The 16,207-nt window shown below is 43.1% G+C and overlaps 1 protein-coding gene across 1 annotated transcript in view; it reads right to left on the bottom strand.

The window, feature by feature from the left end:
- Positions 1-15,912, bottom strand: part of LOC124776365 (putative uncharacterized protein DDB_G0283431) — a 72,687-nt gene extending 56,775 nt beyond the window's left edge. The window contains exon 1 of the mRNA XM_047251357.1: positions 15,795-15,912. Coding sequence (XP_047107313.1) covers positions 15,795-15,912 — 118 coding nt within the window. The remainder of the gene's footprint in view (positions 1-15,794) is intronic.
- Positions 15,913-16,207: the final 295 nt, after the last annotated feature.

The following is a 16,207-nucleotide window of genomic DNA, read 5'->3' as shown; positions in this document are numbered from 1 at the left end:
CAGAGTATTTACTGTTCGTATCTAATTCAAAACAGTTTACGAGAAAATGGTCAAATTTTCTGCAGCACTTAGCTACTCCTCTACCAACTCACTCGTTTTAACGATGCGTGAGTGACCTGACGGATAACACGATTGTATTTGAACAGTAGGCATGAAGTCTCCAAACTAAGTGTTTTGGTTTTCTTGAGTTGTCGCGGTAATATGAATCAACAGTACTTCTGTTACATAGTGTCTGATTCACGATATAATCATACAGACAGTCATCATTGGCGTGGTTGTCCGTTGATCAGAATGCCATCATCCATGTAGAACACGGTCGTATGTTGACTTCAGGGCATCTTTCGAAAGGGGTAGTGTTTGATTGTGTCACTGGGATTTTGGATGTGGCACTTCCAAGCAGAGATGGTGCAGTACGGCACAGAAAAAGACACCTACCAGACTATCTACGGTGGAGGACATTAGGAGGAATGGCAGCAAGACAGTGGCGAACTGATGTGGACCTACGGCTTAGAGTGAATCGTTTTGTTGGTCTTGGGGATACAGTTTCCGTCTCTGTAAACTATGTCCACATCCAAGAAACAAGGCATCCCCACCGCGTGTGACATCAGAAAGATAAGACGTTATTTGGCTGCAAGGGCACAACGGTAGCGTATTAGTACAAAGTACTGCACGGCAGCGGGCATCCGACCTCGCAGCATCCACAGGACAAGTTCCATCGAGGTAAACGGTAACAGAACGAATCGGCAAAGTGGCCCCTATTGTCGGAGACCTGCTGTATGTGTGCCTCTGAGACGTCATCACGAAGGGGAAATGTCTAGAATGGAGTCATGAACATGCTACCTGGACGGACGAACATTAGGCCAACGTTCTTTTCACAGTTGAGTCCCGATTTGTTCCGGAGAGTGATTCAGGACGGATTCGCATCTGGAGGGAACATGGAACACGATCTCGGGACCAAAACATTGTGGAAACAGGCCGATATCGGGTAGGATCCCTAATAATTTAGGCAGGGGTTTTTCCGACCATTAGAACACCTTTTCATAGGACTGCACGGGTGAATTGGCAAGGTTTAACCGGGGTAAGGTCTCGTGACTAGATCTTGGGTCCTCATGTGTGGTTGTCGCGAAATGCCGTGAGCCCAGACTTCGCACTGTTAAACGATAATGCTCGACCTAGTACAGCATGGGTTGTTGGTGTTCTCTCGGAATCGGAAGGTATTGCACACTTGACATGACCTCCCCGCTCTTCCAATTTGAATCGCATGTCTGGGATGCACTGAGGAGACGGGTTGCCTAACATCCAAAAACCACTTGCTAACAGGTCTGCAGGAAGAATGAGCGGTATTGCCTCAACATGAGATTGATGACATTCACAGCATACCCTGTCGTCGTCAGATCTGTGTTGCGGCCAAAGGTGGTCACACATCATACGGAGCACATTAACCAGTTATCGGAATGTTTATTTCCTTTGTCAATGAATTAATTACTTAGTTTATGATGATAGATTCTGTGTTAATGAGATACTAAGGTGACAAAAGTCATGTCATAGTGAGGCGCACGTGTGTATGTAATGCTACGGCCATTTGTACAAGGTAGTAAATGGCAGTGCATTAGCGGAACACTTCTGCTGAACACTTCCAATAACCTGTTGCGTTCGCACCCCGTCGAGTTTCTGAAATACGCCAGGAAAAAAGGAGGTCCAACATGACATCATGAGGTATCCTGGGGCTGCTGTCACCTCAGTGTATGAAGTAACGCAAGTAAAAATTCTAGTGTATCAATGTTTGTTTAGATTTTCACTTTTATGCGTCAAGTGCATCACAAGAATGTGGGAAGACACAATCCACAGCTGGAATTGTCAGTATTGTTCTGAAAACTAGTTTCATGATCTGTCGATAATTTCGCGGTGAAACGCGCGTATCGTAGCATTTTCTCAAAATATGGAGCGAGCAGTTGATAATGAATCAAGGTGTATAGTTTAACTGCGTCGCTTCTACATCTGGTTTCCTTTTGCTGTACAACGGGAATCGGGCACTTCCGTAATCGGCGAATGTAATTCTTCTCCTATCGGTAACAGTATGTGCTGTGGACTTCACATAACTGCATACACTTCGGCAGAATTACTTTTAATGAACATGTCGATATCCGATGTCATTAACAAATAGCCCATCATACAACATAGGATGGTTTTGCCCATCCCACGGGGCAATAACGTGAAGAGACAGCTCCTCTTTTACATTAGGTCTCAAAAGTGTCATGATAGCTTTCATTTGTGACCGGTCGGCCGGAGTGGCCGAGCGGTTCTAGGCGCTACAGTCTGGAACCGCGTGACCGCTACGGCGCAGGTCCGAATCCTGCCTCGTGCATGGACGTGTGTGATGTCCTGAGGTTAGTTAGGTTTAAGTAGTTGATGACCTCAGACGTTAAGTCCAATAGTGCTCAGAGCCATTTCAACCATTTTCAACCATTTGTGACCTTTACCGATTTGGTAGCTATTGCACTTGCATTCTGATTCCGTTATGTTAATTGGTTTACGTCTTTGCTGATTAGGTGACCAAATTTGTCCCTAAATTCTTATTTTTCTGTCAGTCGAGAGTAAGTCCTAAGTTCTCTTCTTGCCGCACCATCTCATCCTCGGTCTGCCCACAGTTCTATTGCCTCATGGTTTATAAACCGTTGCTAGTTTAGGAAATCTTCGTGGTGATATATAAAGTACATGTTCTCTCCATTTTTCGATATGCTGGATTGTCTTTCGGATATTTGGTTGGATTCGTTCCTGATTACTTAATTTCCAATATCCTCTTCTGTAGTTCAGCCTTTCACAGACTTGCGAAATTTCATTTCTGATATTACTATTTGCAGTACGTCATCACTTCTCAGCATTCACTTTTCAGGCCCATGTAATACAGTAGGAACTGTCACTACTTGATAACATGTCAGTTGTCTCTTTTTCCTTGTTATAGCCTTCAGCTTTTTCCGTATTGTGCCACGTGTACGCTCGTAAGTTTTCCTTTTTTTATATCCCTAACTTGATTGTGTGATAAATCACATCCTAAACACTCGAAATTAGCTACCTGTTCCATTGGTTTATTATTCAGCACTATATTTGTTCGTATTGACTGAATACCTAAAACACATGAATTGAACGAGATGAGAGCACTCTAGCAACAATAAATAAAACCAAAACACCAAAGCCATGGTAATTCCATTTGCAACTTAGCTTCGCTGTCTTGTATGATAACTCCACGATTAGCTTATTGTTAATATATGTATTCCTCGCACCATGCCTGACGTTGTGCGCTCTCTCTCTCTCTCTCTCTCTCTCTCTCTCTCTCTCTCTCTTTCTCTCTTTTCCATGCTCTGATCATGTTATCTATACAGACACTATTTAATATTGGTAACACGTTGTTGTGGTCTTCAGTCCGAAGACTGGTTTGATGCAGCTCTGCATGCTACTCAATCCTGTGAAAGCCTCTTTATCTCCGAGTAACTACTGCAATCTACATCCCTCTGACTCTGTTTACTGCATTCATCTCTTCGTCTTCCTCTACGATTTTTACCCCACAAGCTTCTCTCCAGTACTGAATTGGTGATCCCTTGATCTTTCAGAATGTGTCCTACGTACCGATCCCATCTTTTAGTCAGGTTGCAGCACAAATTTCTCTTCTCCCCAATTCTATTACGTATCTCCACATTAGTTTCGTTTAGCCATATAATCTTCAGCATTCTTCTATTCTCTTCTTGTCTGAACTATTTACTGTCCATGTTTCACTTCCATATATGGCTACACTCCGTACAAATAGTTTCAGAAAGGACTTGCTTCAAATATATACGCGATGTTTACAAATTCCTCTTCTTGAGAAACGCTTTTCTTTCCATTGCCAGTCTGTGTTTTATATTCTCCCTACTTCCACCGTGATCAGTTATTTTGCTCCCCAAATAGGAAGACTCATTTACTGCTTTAAATATCTCATTTCCTAAACTAATTCCCTCAGCATCAACTGATTCAATTCGAATACATTCCAATATCCTCCTTCTGCTTCTTTTGATGTACATCTTATATCATTCTTTCAAGATACTGCCCATTCCGTTCAGCTGCTCTTCCAAGTCCATTTCTGTCTCTGACAAAATTGCAATGTCATCGGAAAACCTCGAGGTTTTTATATCTTCTCCCCGGACTTTAATTCCTACCCTAAATCTTTCTTTTGTTTCCTTTATTGCTTGCTCATTATACAGATTCAATAACATGAGGGATAGCCTACAAATCTGTCTCTCACCCGTCACTATCACTGGTTTCCTTTCATGCCTCTAGATTCTGGTTTCTGTACGAATTCAAATGGTTCAAATGGCTCTGAGCACTATGGGACTTAACTTCTGAGGTCATCAGTCACCTAGAACTTAGAACTACTTAAACCTAACTAACCTAAGGACATCACACAACACCCAGTCGTCACGAGGCAGAGAAAATCCCTGACCCCGCAGGGAATCGAACCCGGGAACCCGGGCGTCGGAAGCGAGAACGCTACCGCACGACCACGAGTTGCGGACTCTGTACGAATTGTAAATAGCCTTTCTCTCCCTGTATTATACACCTGCCACCATCATAATTTGAACGAGAGTATTCCATTCAGCATTGGCAAAAGCTTTTTCTATGTCTACAAATGCTAGAAACGTAGATTTGCGTTTCTTTAACCTATCTTCTAAGATAAGTCGTAGGGTCAGCATTGCCTCACGTGTTCCAACTGCGCAGGTGGAGAAGCCCTTGGAGTGAGAAAATAATCGGCCAATGGACTTGTCTGCCCGGCCCCCCGACTTACATGCATATTAAATTTCTGCATCACGTTTCGGCAACCCATCCCACAAGTCCTTGATGGCATCAATCACCATCCAGCAAACTCACTGGCGGAGAAATCGAACACCCTACCACAAGAGCTCATAACCGACACTGTGGGTAGCGTGGGAGCACTTTGATGGTCACAGACGACAATTCATGCGCTGCACACACCCTAGTAAGAACCATATACCCCAATATGTAATGCACAGGTGGTGATCTCTGGGTATTTAACTTCTTTGAACAGAAGTATCATTTTTGTTTCTCTCATTATTTCTTTCGCTTACGCTCAGTACTATACCGTAGCAGTTGTTTCTGTATGTGGTCCAAGTACCTGAAGGTATGTTATGTGTGATACATTACGCTAAAATTACTTTCCCCTTGGCAATACTACACTGCTGCGCAAAAGCTGTATGTTGTGGAAGCTGTCATGGTTAATGGATGGGAGTTCATGTGACAAATGACGTCCGGATGTATGAGACGTTACAGCTGTTTCCGCTCTGTGTTAAGTAAACGATTTTAACTTTTCACCAATCCGAAAACAAAAACAAATTCAAATTTTCTGGAGCTTCTATGGAGTGAAATTCTTTAGAATGAATGGAAAACGTGTTCCAGAGCTCAGCTTGTTCGACCCGTCATCTGATGTTCTGTAGTGCAGACTGTGAATGAAGTTGTATGGGTACTGAGATATTCTGGCAAATTATTTGTTCGTATTTTTGTGTCAAGTTGGCTGATGGCAGGTACGACACTTGAGAAAGTCACTGTTAGTTACAGTGAACGAAAAAGGAAAAAGTACATCAACAGAAAAGAGTAGATGTGTAATGCACCAGGTGTAGAAGTATGAAACCGAAATTTCCCTATAAATTGTGCTAGCCGTCAGTATAGGGCCGTGAGACCGCGTCTGCAGCGCTATCTGAATCCTGTAACGCCTGATGACGAATGTCAACACACAGAAACCCAACTGCCATACATTGGTATCTGTTTCAAACCCGTAAACATGTCCGGATGTGTGCCTACGAACTACGATTTGAGGACAGCATTGGTTTTTTGCTATCATTTGAAGAAAGCAGCTGCAGAATCGCATCGAATGCTTGTCGAAACTTTCAGCGAACATTCTCTTGGGAAACAGTGTTTCGAATGGTTCAAAAACTTTAAAAGTCATGATTTTGATGTGAGAAACCACAAGCGTGGGAAACCATTGAAACGTCGTTCGAAGACAGTGAATCGCAGGCCCTACTGGATTAAGATGATGCTTAAAATCATCAGGAGCTCGCGGAACAATTGAGAGTAGCGCAGAAGCCTTTTCTCTTGGATTGGAAGCTATGGGAAAGGTGCAGAAAGTGGTAAAATGATTTCCGCATGAATTGAATGAAAGGTAGCAAGCAAATAGAAAGACCACTTGTGAAATGCTGCTCGCCAGATACGAAAGAAATTCTTTCTCCATGGAATGGCGACAGGCGATGAAAAATGGATGATTTTTAGGATCTTAAGCGTCGTAAATCGTGGATGAATCGAGCCAAACCATCGATGTCCACTGCAAGACCATATCGCTTTTGAAAGAAGACAGAGCTCTGTGTTTGGTGGGATCCGACGGGTGCCGTCTGTTATGAACTGCTAAAGCCTGGTAAAGCCGTTACCACTGATCCCAAGCAGCAGCAAACGTTCTGTTTAAATTAAGCATTACGTGGAAACCAACGGAAAAGTGGAAAAAGGCAACCCGAAGTCATATTGCTCCATGATAACGCCCCATCACGCATAGAAAAACAGGTCAGGGAAGTGATCGAGGCGCTCGATTGGGAAATACCACGGCATGAGGCTTTTTCTTCAGACTTGGCTCCGTTCGGTTAAAATCTATTTGCGTCACTGGTACACGCTCTCGCTTAACAACGCTTCAATTTGCATGAAAATATGCGAAAACGTTTCGTCGAGTGGTTCGGTTCAAACGAACTGTTTTTTTTGGCGTGGCATTCATAGCATGCTGCAGAGGTGGAAGAAATGTATAAATATCAATGGACTTGAATTTGAATGAAATATTGTTTATTAATTTCAAACAACAGACGTGTAATTATTGCAACCAAATTCCGATTTCATACTTCTACACCTGGTGTACTCTAAAAGAAAACGACGCACCACGAAGTACTTGTTTGTCTGTTCATGTACATAGCGTCTAACTACTGCTCTACCATTCGTACAAGTGATTACATTTTTAGAAAATCTGGATGATTTATTCACGAGAAAGACTTTCATTAACTAAGCTATTCAGTAACACGTTGGTCCACCTCTCGCCCTTAGGCAAGCACTTAATCGGCGTGTCATTGACGGATCGAGGTGTTGGATGTTCTCCTGAAGGACATCGCACCGCATTGTGTAAAACTGGCGCGTTAGACGGTCAAAATCCCGAGCTACTGGAGCGCCCTGCTAATTGTGCTTCAAGCGTTCTCAGCTTCGGAGAGATCCGACTACATGGTTGCCAAATCCTACCTTGACCATCAATGGAGACAAGTAGCGGAATGTCTTGCCGTGTACGTGCGGGAATTATCATGCTGAAATGTAAGCCCAGGACGGATTACCGTCAAGGGCCACGAAACGGGTCTTACGATGTCGTCATAGGGCTGTGGTGTAAAGGTGCCGAATGTGGCAACCAAAGGGGTCCTGCTATGAAAAGAAGTGGTACTAAAGACAATCATCCCTGACTGTCGGTCTAAACTGCGGATAACAGTCAACGTTGGTATCCTAACACTGTCCACGGCATCTCCACAGACGTCTTCGCTGCTCATTGGGTATCATTTCGAAGCGGGACTCAACACTGAAGACAGTTCTACTCCACTCAATTAGGTTCGTATCCCAACCGCTATCTGGGGCGCCTCCAAACACGTCTTCGGCCGGGCCATACTGCCCGACAACGAGGTGTGATTTTTTTTATGCACATTATATTCACCGTTGACTATAGACATGATTTCACAGTTGCAATTTCGGCCTTTGTGCATCATTTTTGCTTTCTGTCAGCTTCTGTAGTTCCACTTGAAAATTACTCATAGTGTATTCGTATATACATAACACTATTAGCATGCCATGTAGACAGAAGTAAATTACAAAAATGGTAAAAGTAATGCATCTCCTCCAGTTGGAGAATTTTAAAGCCTGACGTGTGCAGAACCAGACACATGTACGTGTCGTGATCGAAAATGGGTCTTCTCACTGTAGAAATACATTAACATTAGACGAATGCGAAGCTAGGTACATCGCGAAACTACGTAAATTAACATTTATGATTGACGTAAATCATTACAGATAAAGCTCACTGTCACGTGGAAACTAAGGCTGTTGGCGGAAAACACATTCACAAGTAAAAACTACCTGTGCATTAATTGGAGACAATACTTACCACCTACAACATTTTTCTACATCTGTTGACAACCTACAGCTTTCTAGGTTATGATATGGTCGTAAGGCGTAAGGGGAGAAGCTGGGAAAATTAATTTATGGCACAGCGGTGTAGCGGTCTCATACTGGCTTGGGTATTCATGAAACATTACCGTTGCCATGTTCTGTATATTACTTTATTGGCGTATGCATTATTGCTGATGAAAAAACGCAGAGGGCGCTTAACGCGCGCCTGTGATACAGCCAGCAGTGCAAACACAACAAATTTGGACAATTCATTACGAGACTCTACGTCGTAAATACAGGACACATCATCTTACCGAGCCCTATTACGGGAAGGTTAGATATAAGAAAGCATATTAAAAAAAATTCCAAAGTGCATAAAATCTTTCCATAAAATTGTGAAAAAGTAATTATGCAGTAATATGATGCACTGCTAAAACAGATTAGGTCCGACGAAACAGTCTTGGGATCAGATGAAATGTAAGCGATAAAATAAGATTACAAAAGTAAAATATATAAAAGGGCACTTGATGTTTTATACAGTATTGCAAGTTTTTTACATGGTAATGAGAGAGAATCGAGAGCTGTGATAAAACTTATTACATAGGTTTTATGAAGAGCTAGAAAGATACACTACTTAGCTAGCTCTAAAAATAAATGAAGAAAAGATGAAAATAAAAAGTGGTAAATCATGTGATTCTTCCACGTTACCAAATAAACACGTCACAAGCACAATCATACTATAGCGTATACCCAATTCTGTACAAAATGTTAAGGCAGTAAATCCACAGCAGGTGGGAAAGATAAAGTGCCCGTACGCTATGTTACTTTCAGTCATATGCACATAAAATGAAGTGGATAATATCTAAAAATCTACTTTTTCTTAAATCAGTTTGATCGGTAAGCTAGTCACCAGGATGATTTTTAACGCGTATGTAAATTTCTATTTCTTCGAGAATCTTTTTGATTCTACTTTTAGGAACTGCATCCATTATTGTAAGGGCTAGGTCTTTGTGGCTCACCATATGTTTACCTCCAATGAACATTTAAATGAGAATAGAGGTACTGCTCACTGTCTGCCTAATTCGTTCTTTAAACGTCTCGCTGAACGCCTGCCCAGTTTGAACAATATAACATTCTGTGCGTGTGCCACATTCTATACAGTATACCCCTGGCCTTGTTAACTAGTTGGTTCTACCAGTCCTGCATGTGATTCTCTTGCCTAATATATCGTCTATCTGAAAAGTTATCCCTATGTTGGTTCTCTAGAATACCTCTGCGATTTTCTCCTAAGTGTGGTCTTTTGGAAAACTTTCGAAGGTGAAAGTAATAAGTACAAAACGACTAAAGTAAATTCATTACTTAAAAGTGTCAGTGCACATGTAACATACCACTCACATATCGTGTAATGCGTAGCTATTAACAATGGTTTCAGAGGAAATCATCACTAAATTGTCTAATTTCCTCCTCACTTCGGCAGATTCCTTAGTCTATTCATCTTAGACTTAAAATAGGTTCACTTGTGGCACACTTGATGCCAAGAATAACTGTTTATTCCACAGTCCTTGGCACTCTGTATCGATGTAGGTATACTGCACGACTAACTTAATATCAGATACCTCAAAAAGTGACTGAGCGAGGTGTCGCAGTGGTTAGCGCACTGGACTCGCATTCGGGAGGACGACGGTTCAATACCGCGACCGGCCAGCCTGATTCTGGTTTTCCGTGATTTCCCTAAATCATTTCTGGCAAATGACGGGATGGTTCCTTTGAGAGGCCACGGCCGACTTCCTTCCCCATCCTTTCCTGCTCCGTTGAGACCGATGATCTAGCCGTCTGACCTTCTACCCCAGACCATCTCCCATCCTCAAGAAGTAGTAAAGTGTTATCCATAAATCGTTGATGGTACCGAATTTTCTTTGCTGTCTGTTCGAAAGAGGCGAAAAAGCAAGTTTGTGGCGTATTTATAAAACTTTCAGCTGTCTAATGCCTGAGAAGTACTGAAGCCAAATGTACGTGATGTAATATAGACAACAGCTTATTACAAAAATGGTGAAAATAATACAAGTTGGTTTAGTTTTTTTACAAACGACTACACTCTGTGCGTCATTTTTATAAGGCTTAAGCTCTCGCAGTACCACTTTAAAATGGCCCAAAGGCCAAAATTGCAATTGTGAACTACATAATTTGTGCCGTCAACGGCGAATATGATGTCCTTTAAAAAAATCAACATGACGGTCAACCTCAGCCATGAGTAACCGGGAGTGGTGATGTGTCAACTCCTTACATGGCATAGCGCCTTTGGTTGTCATCCGCAGTACCCTTACTGCACAGCGGTACACAGAGGACTTTCTGCGCCCAGTTTTTCTGCTTGTCTTAGCAAACCATGCCGTGCTTACATTTAAGCAAGTTAATATCCGTCCACACACAGCGAGAGTTTCTACAGCTTGTCTTCGTGATTGCCAAACCCTGCCTTGGACAACGTTTCGTCGGATCTCTCCCGGATCGAGAATATTTGGAGCATTTTGGGTAGGGCCCTCCTGTCGATCTAACGCGCAAATAGGAGAGAGTATGGCTCGATTTGCCTCAGGAGGACATACAACAACTCTGTCAAACAACGCCAACTGTTCGCATAAAGGCCAGACGAGGTCCAAAGTGTTGCTGATAAGCTCAATTTGTAAAGCTCTTACACTTGAATATATCATCCACTTTTTTTGAAAACGTACATGTAGGGAAAAAATGTTTACTTCATATCTCCGATTTGCGTTCCATTCGGATAATTCCTTCCTGGAGGGTCGTTTCTCTTTCGAGTGCATGTTTTAAAAGGAGTAGTTACTAAACAAAAACCGTCAGCATAATAATTTGCGAGAAAGACGTAAGTTCTCGAGTTACGACATTCTCAAAATATACGTATTTTTTAGGTATAAAGGGGGATACTGAAATGCGACAGCAAATAGGACAATCACGCAAAATCAGTATTAGGGAATGTGAGTAGACGATTTGTTGGAAGGCTTCTCTAAAAATGCAGTACATCTGTAACGGAAAACACACCAATTTTAGTATTTGGGTTCCTAAATTAGTTCGATATCCACTGTCGTGCCTGCCTGATAAGGGCTCCAAACGCTTGATCAATATTCTAAGGTAGTATCCAGTGGTGTATCGCATGCGAAATTGTAACAGAAATGCTCTGGGATCATAAATGAGAAACATTGGATGAAGACCCAGATCTCGAGATGTCATCTCAGTGCTGGTATAATTCTGCTGATATCTTCGTATACTGTACCTTGCCATGAGAATAATGAAAGAGACAGGTTCGTACAGAGGCATTTAACTTTTTTCCTCGCACATACGTGAATGAGTGGTGGCATAAAAAAGATAATGTTATAATAAAATACCCTTCAGTATTCTCTAGCCTACCGTATATACATTGTATTCGGACATTCCCGTTACAAACTTAGAGGTGTTATAGATGGCAGTCAGTACATAATATTTCGAATAGAAAATGTACGGTTTCCGTTCTACGATAGTTTCAGTTACGATGTTTAACACACACACACACTTCTGCTTGAGGATCTGAATTAGGCGTGATGAAATGTAATCATTAGGTAACAATTCGAAAGGAAACATAGCGAAACATATGTGCTGAAGTGATAAATGAATGTCTGTACCAACAATTAAACGTTGCCTGTTTACAATATTCCGAAACTAAAGAACCCAGCATACTGTACCTACAGTAAGTGCTGACGCACTACAACAGCGGTTCGATGTGGCGACCACAAATGTTGTTACATCTACATCTACATCCATACTCCGCAAGCCACCTGACGGTGTGTGGCGGAGGGTACCTTGAGTACCTCTATCGGTTCTCCCTTCTATTCCGTTCTCGTATTGTTCGTGGAAAGAAGGATTGTCGGTATGCCTCTGTGTGGGCTCTAATCTCTCTGATTTTATCCTCATGGTCACTTCGCGAGATATACGTAGGAGGGAGCAATATACTGCTTGACTCTTCGGTGAAGGTATGTTCTCGAAACTTTAACAAAAGCCCGTACCGAGCTACTGAGCGTCTCTCTTGCAGAGTCTTCCACTGGAGTTTATCTATCATCTCCGTAACGCTTTCGCGATTACTAAATGATCCTGTAACGAAGCGCGCTGCTCTGCGTTGGATCTTCTCTATATCTTCTATCAACCCTATCTGGTACGGATCCCACACTGCTGAGCAGTATTCAAGCAGTGGGCGAACAAGCGTACAATAACCTACTTCCTTTGTTTTCGGATTGCATTTCCTTAGGATTCTTCAAATGAATCTCAGTCTGGCATCTGCTTTACCGACGATCAACATTATATGATCATTCCATTTTAAATCACTCCTAATGCGTACTCCCAGATAATTTATGGTATTAACTGCTTCCAGTTGCTGACCTGCTATATTGTAGCTAAATGATAAAGGATATTTCTTTCTGTGTATTCGCAGCACATTGCACTTGTCTACATTGAGATCAATTGCCATTCCCTGCACCATGCGTCAATTCGCTGCAGATCCTCCTGCATTTCAGTACAATTTTCAATTGTTACAACCTCTCGATACACCACAGCATCATCTGCAAAAAGCCTCAGTGAACTTCCGATGTCATCCACCAGGTCATTTATGTATATTGTGAATAGCAACGGTCCTATGACACTCCCCTGCGGCACACCTGAAATCACTCTTACTTCGGAAGACTTCTCTCCATTGAGAATGACATGCTGCGTCCTGTTATCTAGGAACTCCTCAAGACAGACACTGTTTACCAAAACATGCTTCATAGGTACAGTCTCCATACCACTTGGTGTCTCATCACTTTCTAGTGCAGCTGCTAGAAATCGTGGCAGTGCATATTTCTCTGTCTCTGCAGGAGTCCTGTGAGTTAAGCTTTGCATACAACCACACAATAAGTGGTCCGTAAGAATTAAATCCGCTAATCGCGGCGGCCACGAGGTTGGGCAACCTCGGGCACTCCTTCTTTCACCACATTGTCTGCTGAGATGACTCCGGAACGCACGTGATATGTGAGGTGGTGCGTCATCATGCTAAAATTACATATCACAACGGACATTCGGTGGCACAGCTTCCAAGAACAGATCCGGTACGTTTTGTAGGAACATTCAGTATGCAGGACCAATTACCTTGAGTGGAACAGGTGTGGCGCAATCACATGACTGTCCGGAGTACCTGCCCATACTGGCGTTGAAATCCATTAACGAGGCTCGAGGGTTTTCATCTGCCCAGACGTGGCTGTATCGCGAATTCAGATCACAGTCCTAGTGACCTTACATTCATTTGTGAACAGAACTCGAGATGGAAACAGGAGGCTGTCTACGCGCTGTGGAAAATCGCCTGGACCTTTTTTATTTTATTTATTTTTTTTTCATCTTTCATTCCTTCCCCAGATGGGAGAAGGCGGGCACATGGAGATCCTAGTGCTCTTTGGTGCCTTAGCTTATCTTATGGTGTTCTGTTGCGGCTCCAATTATTTCTTCAGAAGGGAAATTTCAGGTTGTTTTCTGCGTATTCTTCTGTTTGTGTGGTGAGAGGAAGTGAGAACCCTGGCATTTGCTAAGGGAAACCTTTCAAAAACCTTAGCAGGGGTCCTTGTGTTGAAAGTTGTTGTCTTCTGCCTTTGTTCTTCTGCAATTCTTGTGTTATTCTTCTATTAGGTGACTGACGTAATTGGTGTGGTTTGTCCTGTTCTCCTTGTCATTGCTATCGTCGGTGTAGGCAATGCATTCTTTTATGGTTCTAGGTGGGAACGCGTATTTATATTGTGGGAAGTTGAATTCCGTTGGTGTGTAATTGAGTAGGTCAGTCGGTAGTGTTTTGTTGGTTTGTCGGTTTCTTCCTATCTTTGCTGTAAGTTGGATCCACCTCTCTTTTATTGGGTTGACCTTTGTGCTTCGGTAGACTGTGTTGTTGTCTGTTCTTCTGTCGAGCCGACCTGCAATGCGGAGGATTTTCCTCTCGAGGGCCTGTAGTTTTAGCTTGTTGTTCTTGTTCGTTATTCACACTGGGGCGGCATATTCGAGGATCGGTCTTATGAACGTCTTGTATGTGTGAATTAGTGTCTCGTTATTTGCACCATTTGCTCTGCCTCTTATTAGTTTGATGAGGTTGCATCTGTTGTTTGCTTTTTGTGTCATTTTTTGGGTGTGCGGGATCCAGGACATTGTGTAATCTAAGGTAGTTCCTAAGTATACCGCTGTGTCTTGCGGTTGGATGGGCTCACCCCACAAACTTATTTTGAGTTTTCCTAGCTGTTGTTTTCTCTGTTGCGAGAAGTGTTTGTAGTTGAATAGTACCAGTTGCGTCTTTCGTAGTGCGTACCATTTTAAGTGTTACCTATGTAATTGTTAGTCACAGTATCGTCTGCGAGGGCAACGGGTGTTGGTCACGCAGAACGTCCCCATGTTCGTTTACTCGTTGGGTTTTCTTCAGAGCGATGCAGTACATCTACTTCACCGAGAAAAGACAGCATTCTGGTGCGCCAAAGCAACGCCACACGTCCGATGTAGAAGGTTCCTGTCTGTCGGAGACGCTGTGTTAACTTGGGCAAAAAGTCTGTGCGATAGCGTGCTGCGTTGAGGAGAACGTTCGTGATACAGTTTTAGCAGCTCTTCCGTTACCTCGAGTTTTGCCATGCGCATGGATTGCGTCTGTGTATTCCAAAAACGTGTACCGAGCTATGTTTACTGTGTATGAGACCCAGAGGCTTTGAATAAGTCTCGCAGTAATACAGACGTTAAATGACGTCAGGTGACTGTGTACGCGTCACACTGTGTACCATCGGGGCCAACGAGATCTACATGCCCTGCAACGATACGGTGACGTCACACTAGTTGGCTTGTCCGCCACACTCCGCGAACTCTCGGCTCTGTTCAGCGTTCAAAGGAAATCCGTGGGTAAATTTTCAATTAAATACTGAAGATCTTAATTTTGTCGTGTGTTGTCGAGAACTTCCGTGCATTTAAATCGTCAATTAAGAGTTATTAAAACTGTCTGAAATAGTTACTAGCTCCCCGCCGAAGTCCAGTGGTGGTACAAGTAAGACCTGCAGTGTCACGTGCTGTGACGTAACCCGCCGTGATCTGCCGTTCTCGTGGGCCTCAGTGTACCCTACTGCGTATCAGCACAAGCAGCTCTGAGACTTCTCTCTTTCCCTCAGCAGACGTGGATGCGTTACACGTCTGAATAGAAACCGTCGTAGAACGGAAACGGTACATTTTCTGATCTTCTTTCCTATTCAAAATATTACGTACTCACTAGCCTCTACAAAGCCTATAAATTTGTAACTCCCAGTACAACCACATGTACATGCTGACATGTCACAAAGAAGTTACAGAAATACGCATTCATATTACAGACTATGGTTTAGTTTTTAGGGAAAAACATAAAAAGCAGTGTAGAAGCTGGTGCTGCTAAGGCTGCACGAGGTTCTGCAACATTCCTCGCGACGCGGGCGAGCGTCGCTATTGGGGGGGGGGGGGGGGGGGGAGGGAGAGACTGACGGAGTCTTCCCTGTGTAACGCCGTTCCGCCTCCCCCACCGTCAGGTTCATTTAGCACGTTGCGGCCCCGACACTGATTAGTCCCTGTGGCGCGCTTTGCGTTGCGGAGACTCGCATTTCTCGCAAAGGCGCCCCCAATGTTCCCCGTGGCCGCCATCCCGCGCGCCTGACCTGTTGCTCTAATTAGGAGGGTCTCTCGAAGAGACTGCATTCTGGAGGAATGGACGCCTCTGCGAGGGGAGAGAACGAACAGGGAAATGGTAGTGCGAAGTTACGGTTGTGACATTTCGAGTAATCTATTAAGAATGCTACTAACGTTTCTTTTACTCTTTAAAACCTTAGACGTGTTTTGAGTTGATTGGTGTTCCACCATGAGAAACAATAAAAAGTTTTTGCTTCATAACTGCACTGCATCTCTTCAGAAGACGGAGATAAGCTGTAGTTGACCCAAA

Source organism: Schistocerca piceifrons, chromosome 1, assembly GCF_021461385.2.
Source record: "Schistocerca piceifrons isolate TAMUIC-IGC-003096 chromosome 1, iqSchPice1.1, whole genome shotgun sequence".
Classification (NCBI taxonomy): domain Eukaryota; kingdom Metazoa; phylum Arthropoda; class Insecta; order Orthoptera; family Acrididae; genus Schistocerca; species Schistocerca piceifrons.
Note: the sequence above shows the minus strand (reverse complement) of the source record. Positions and strands in the feature narration are given on the sequence as shown.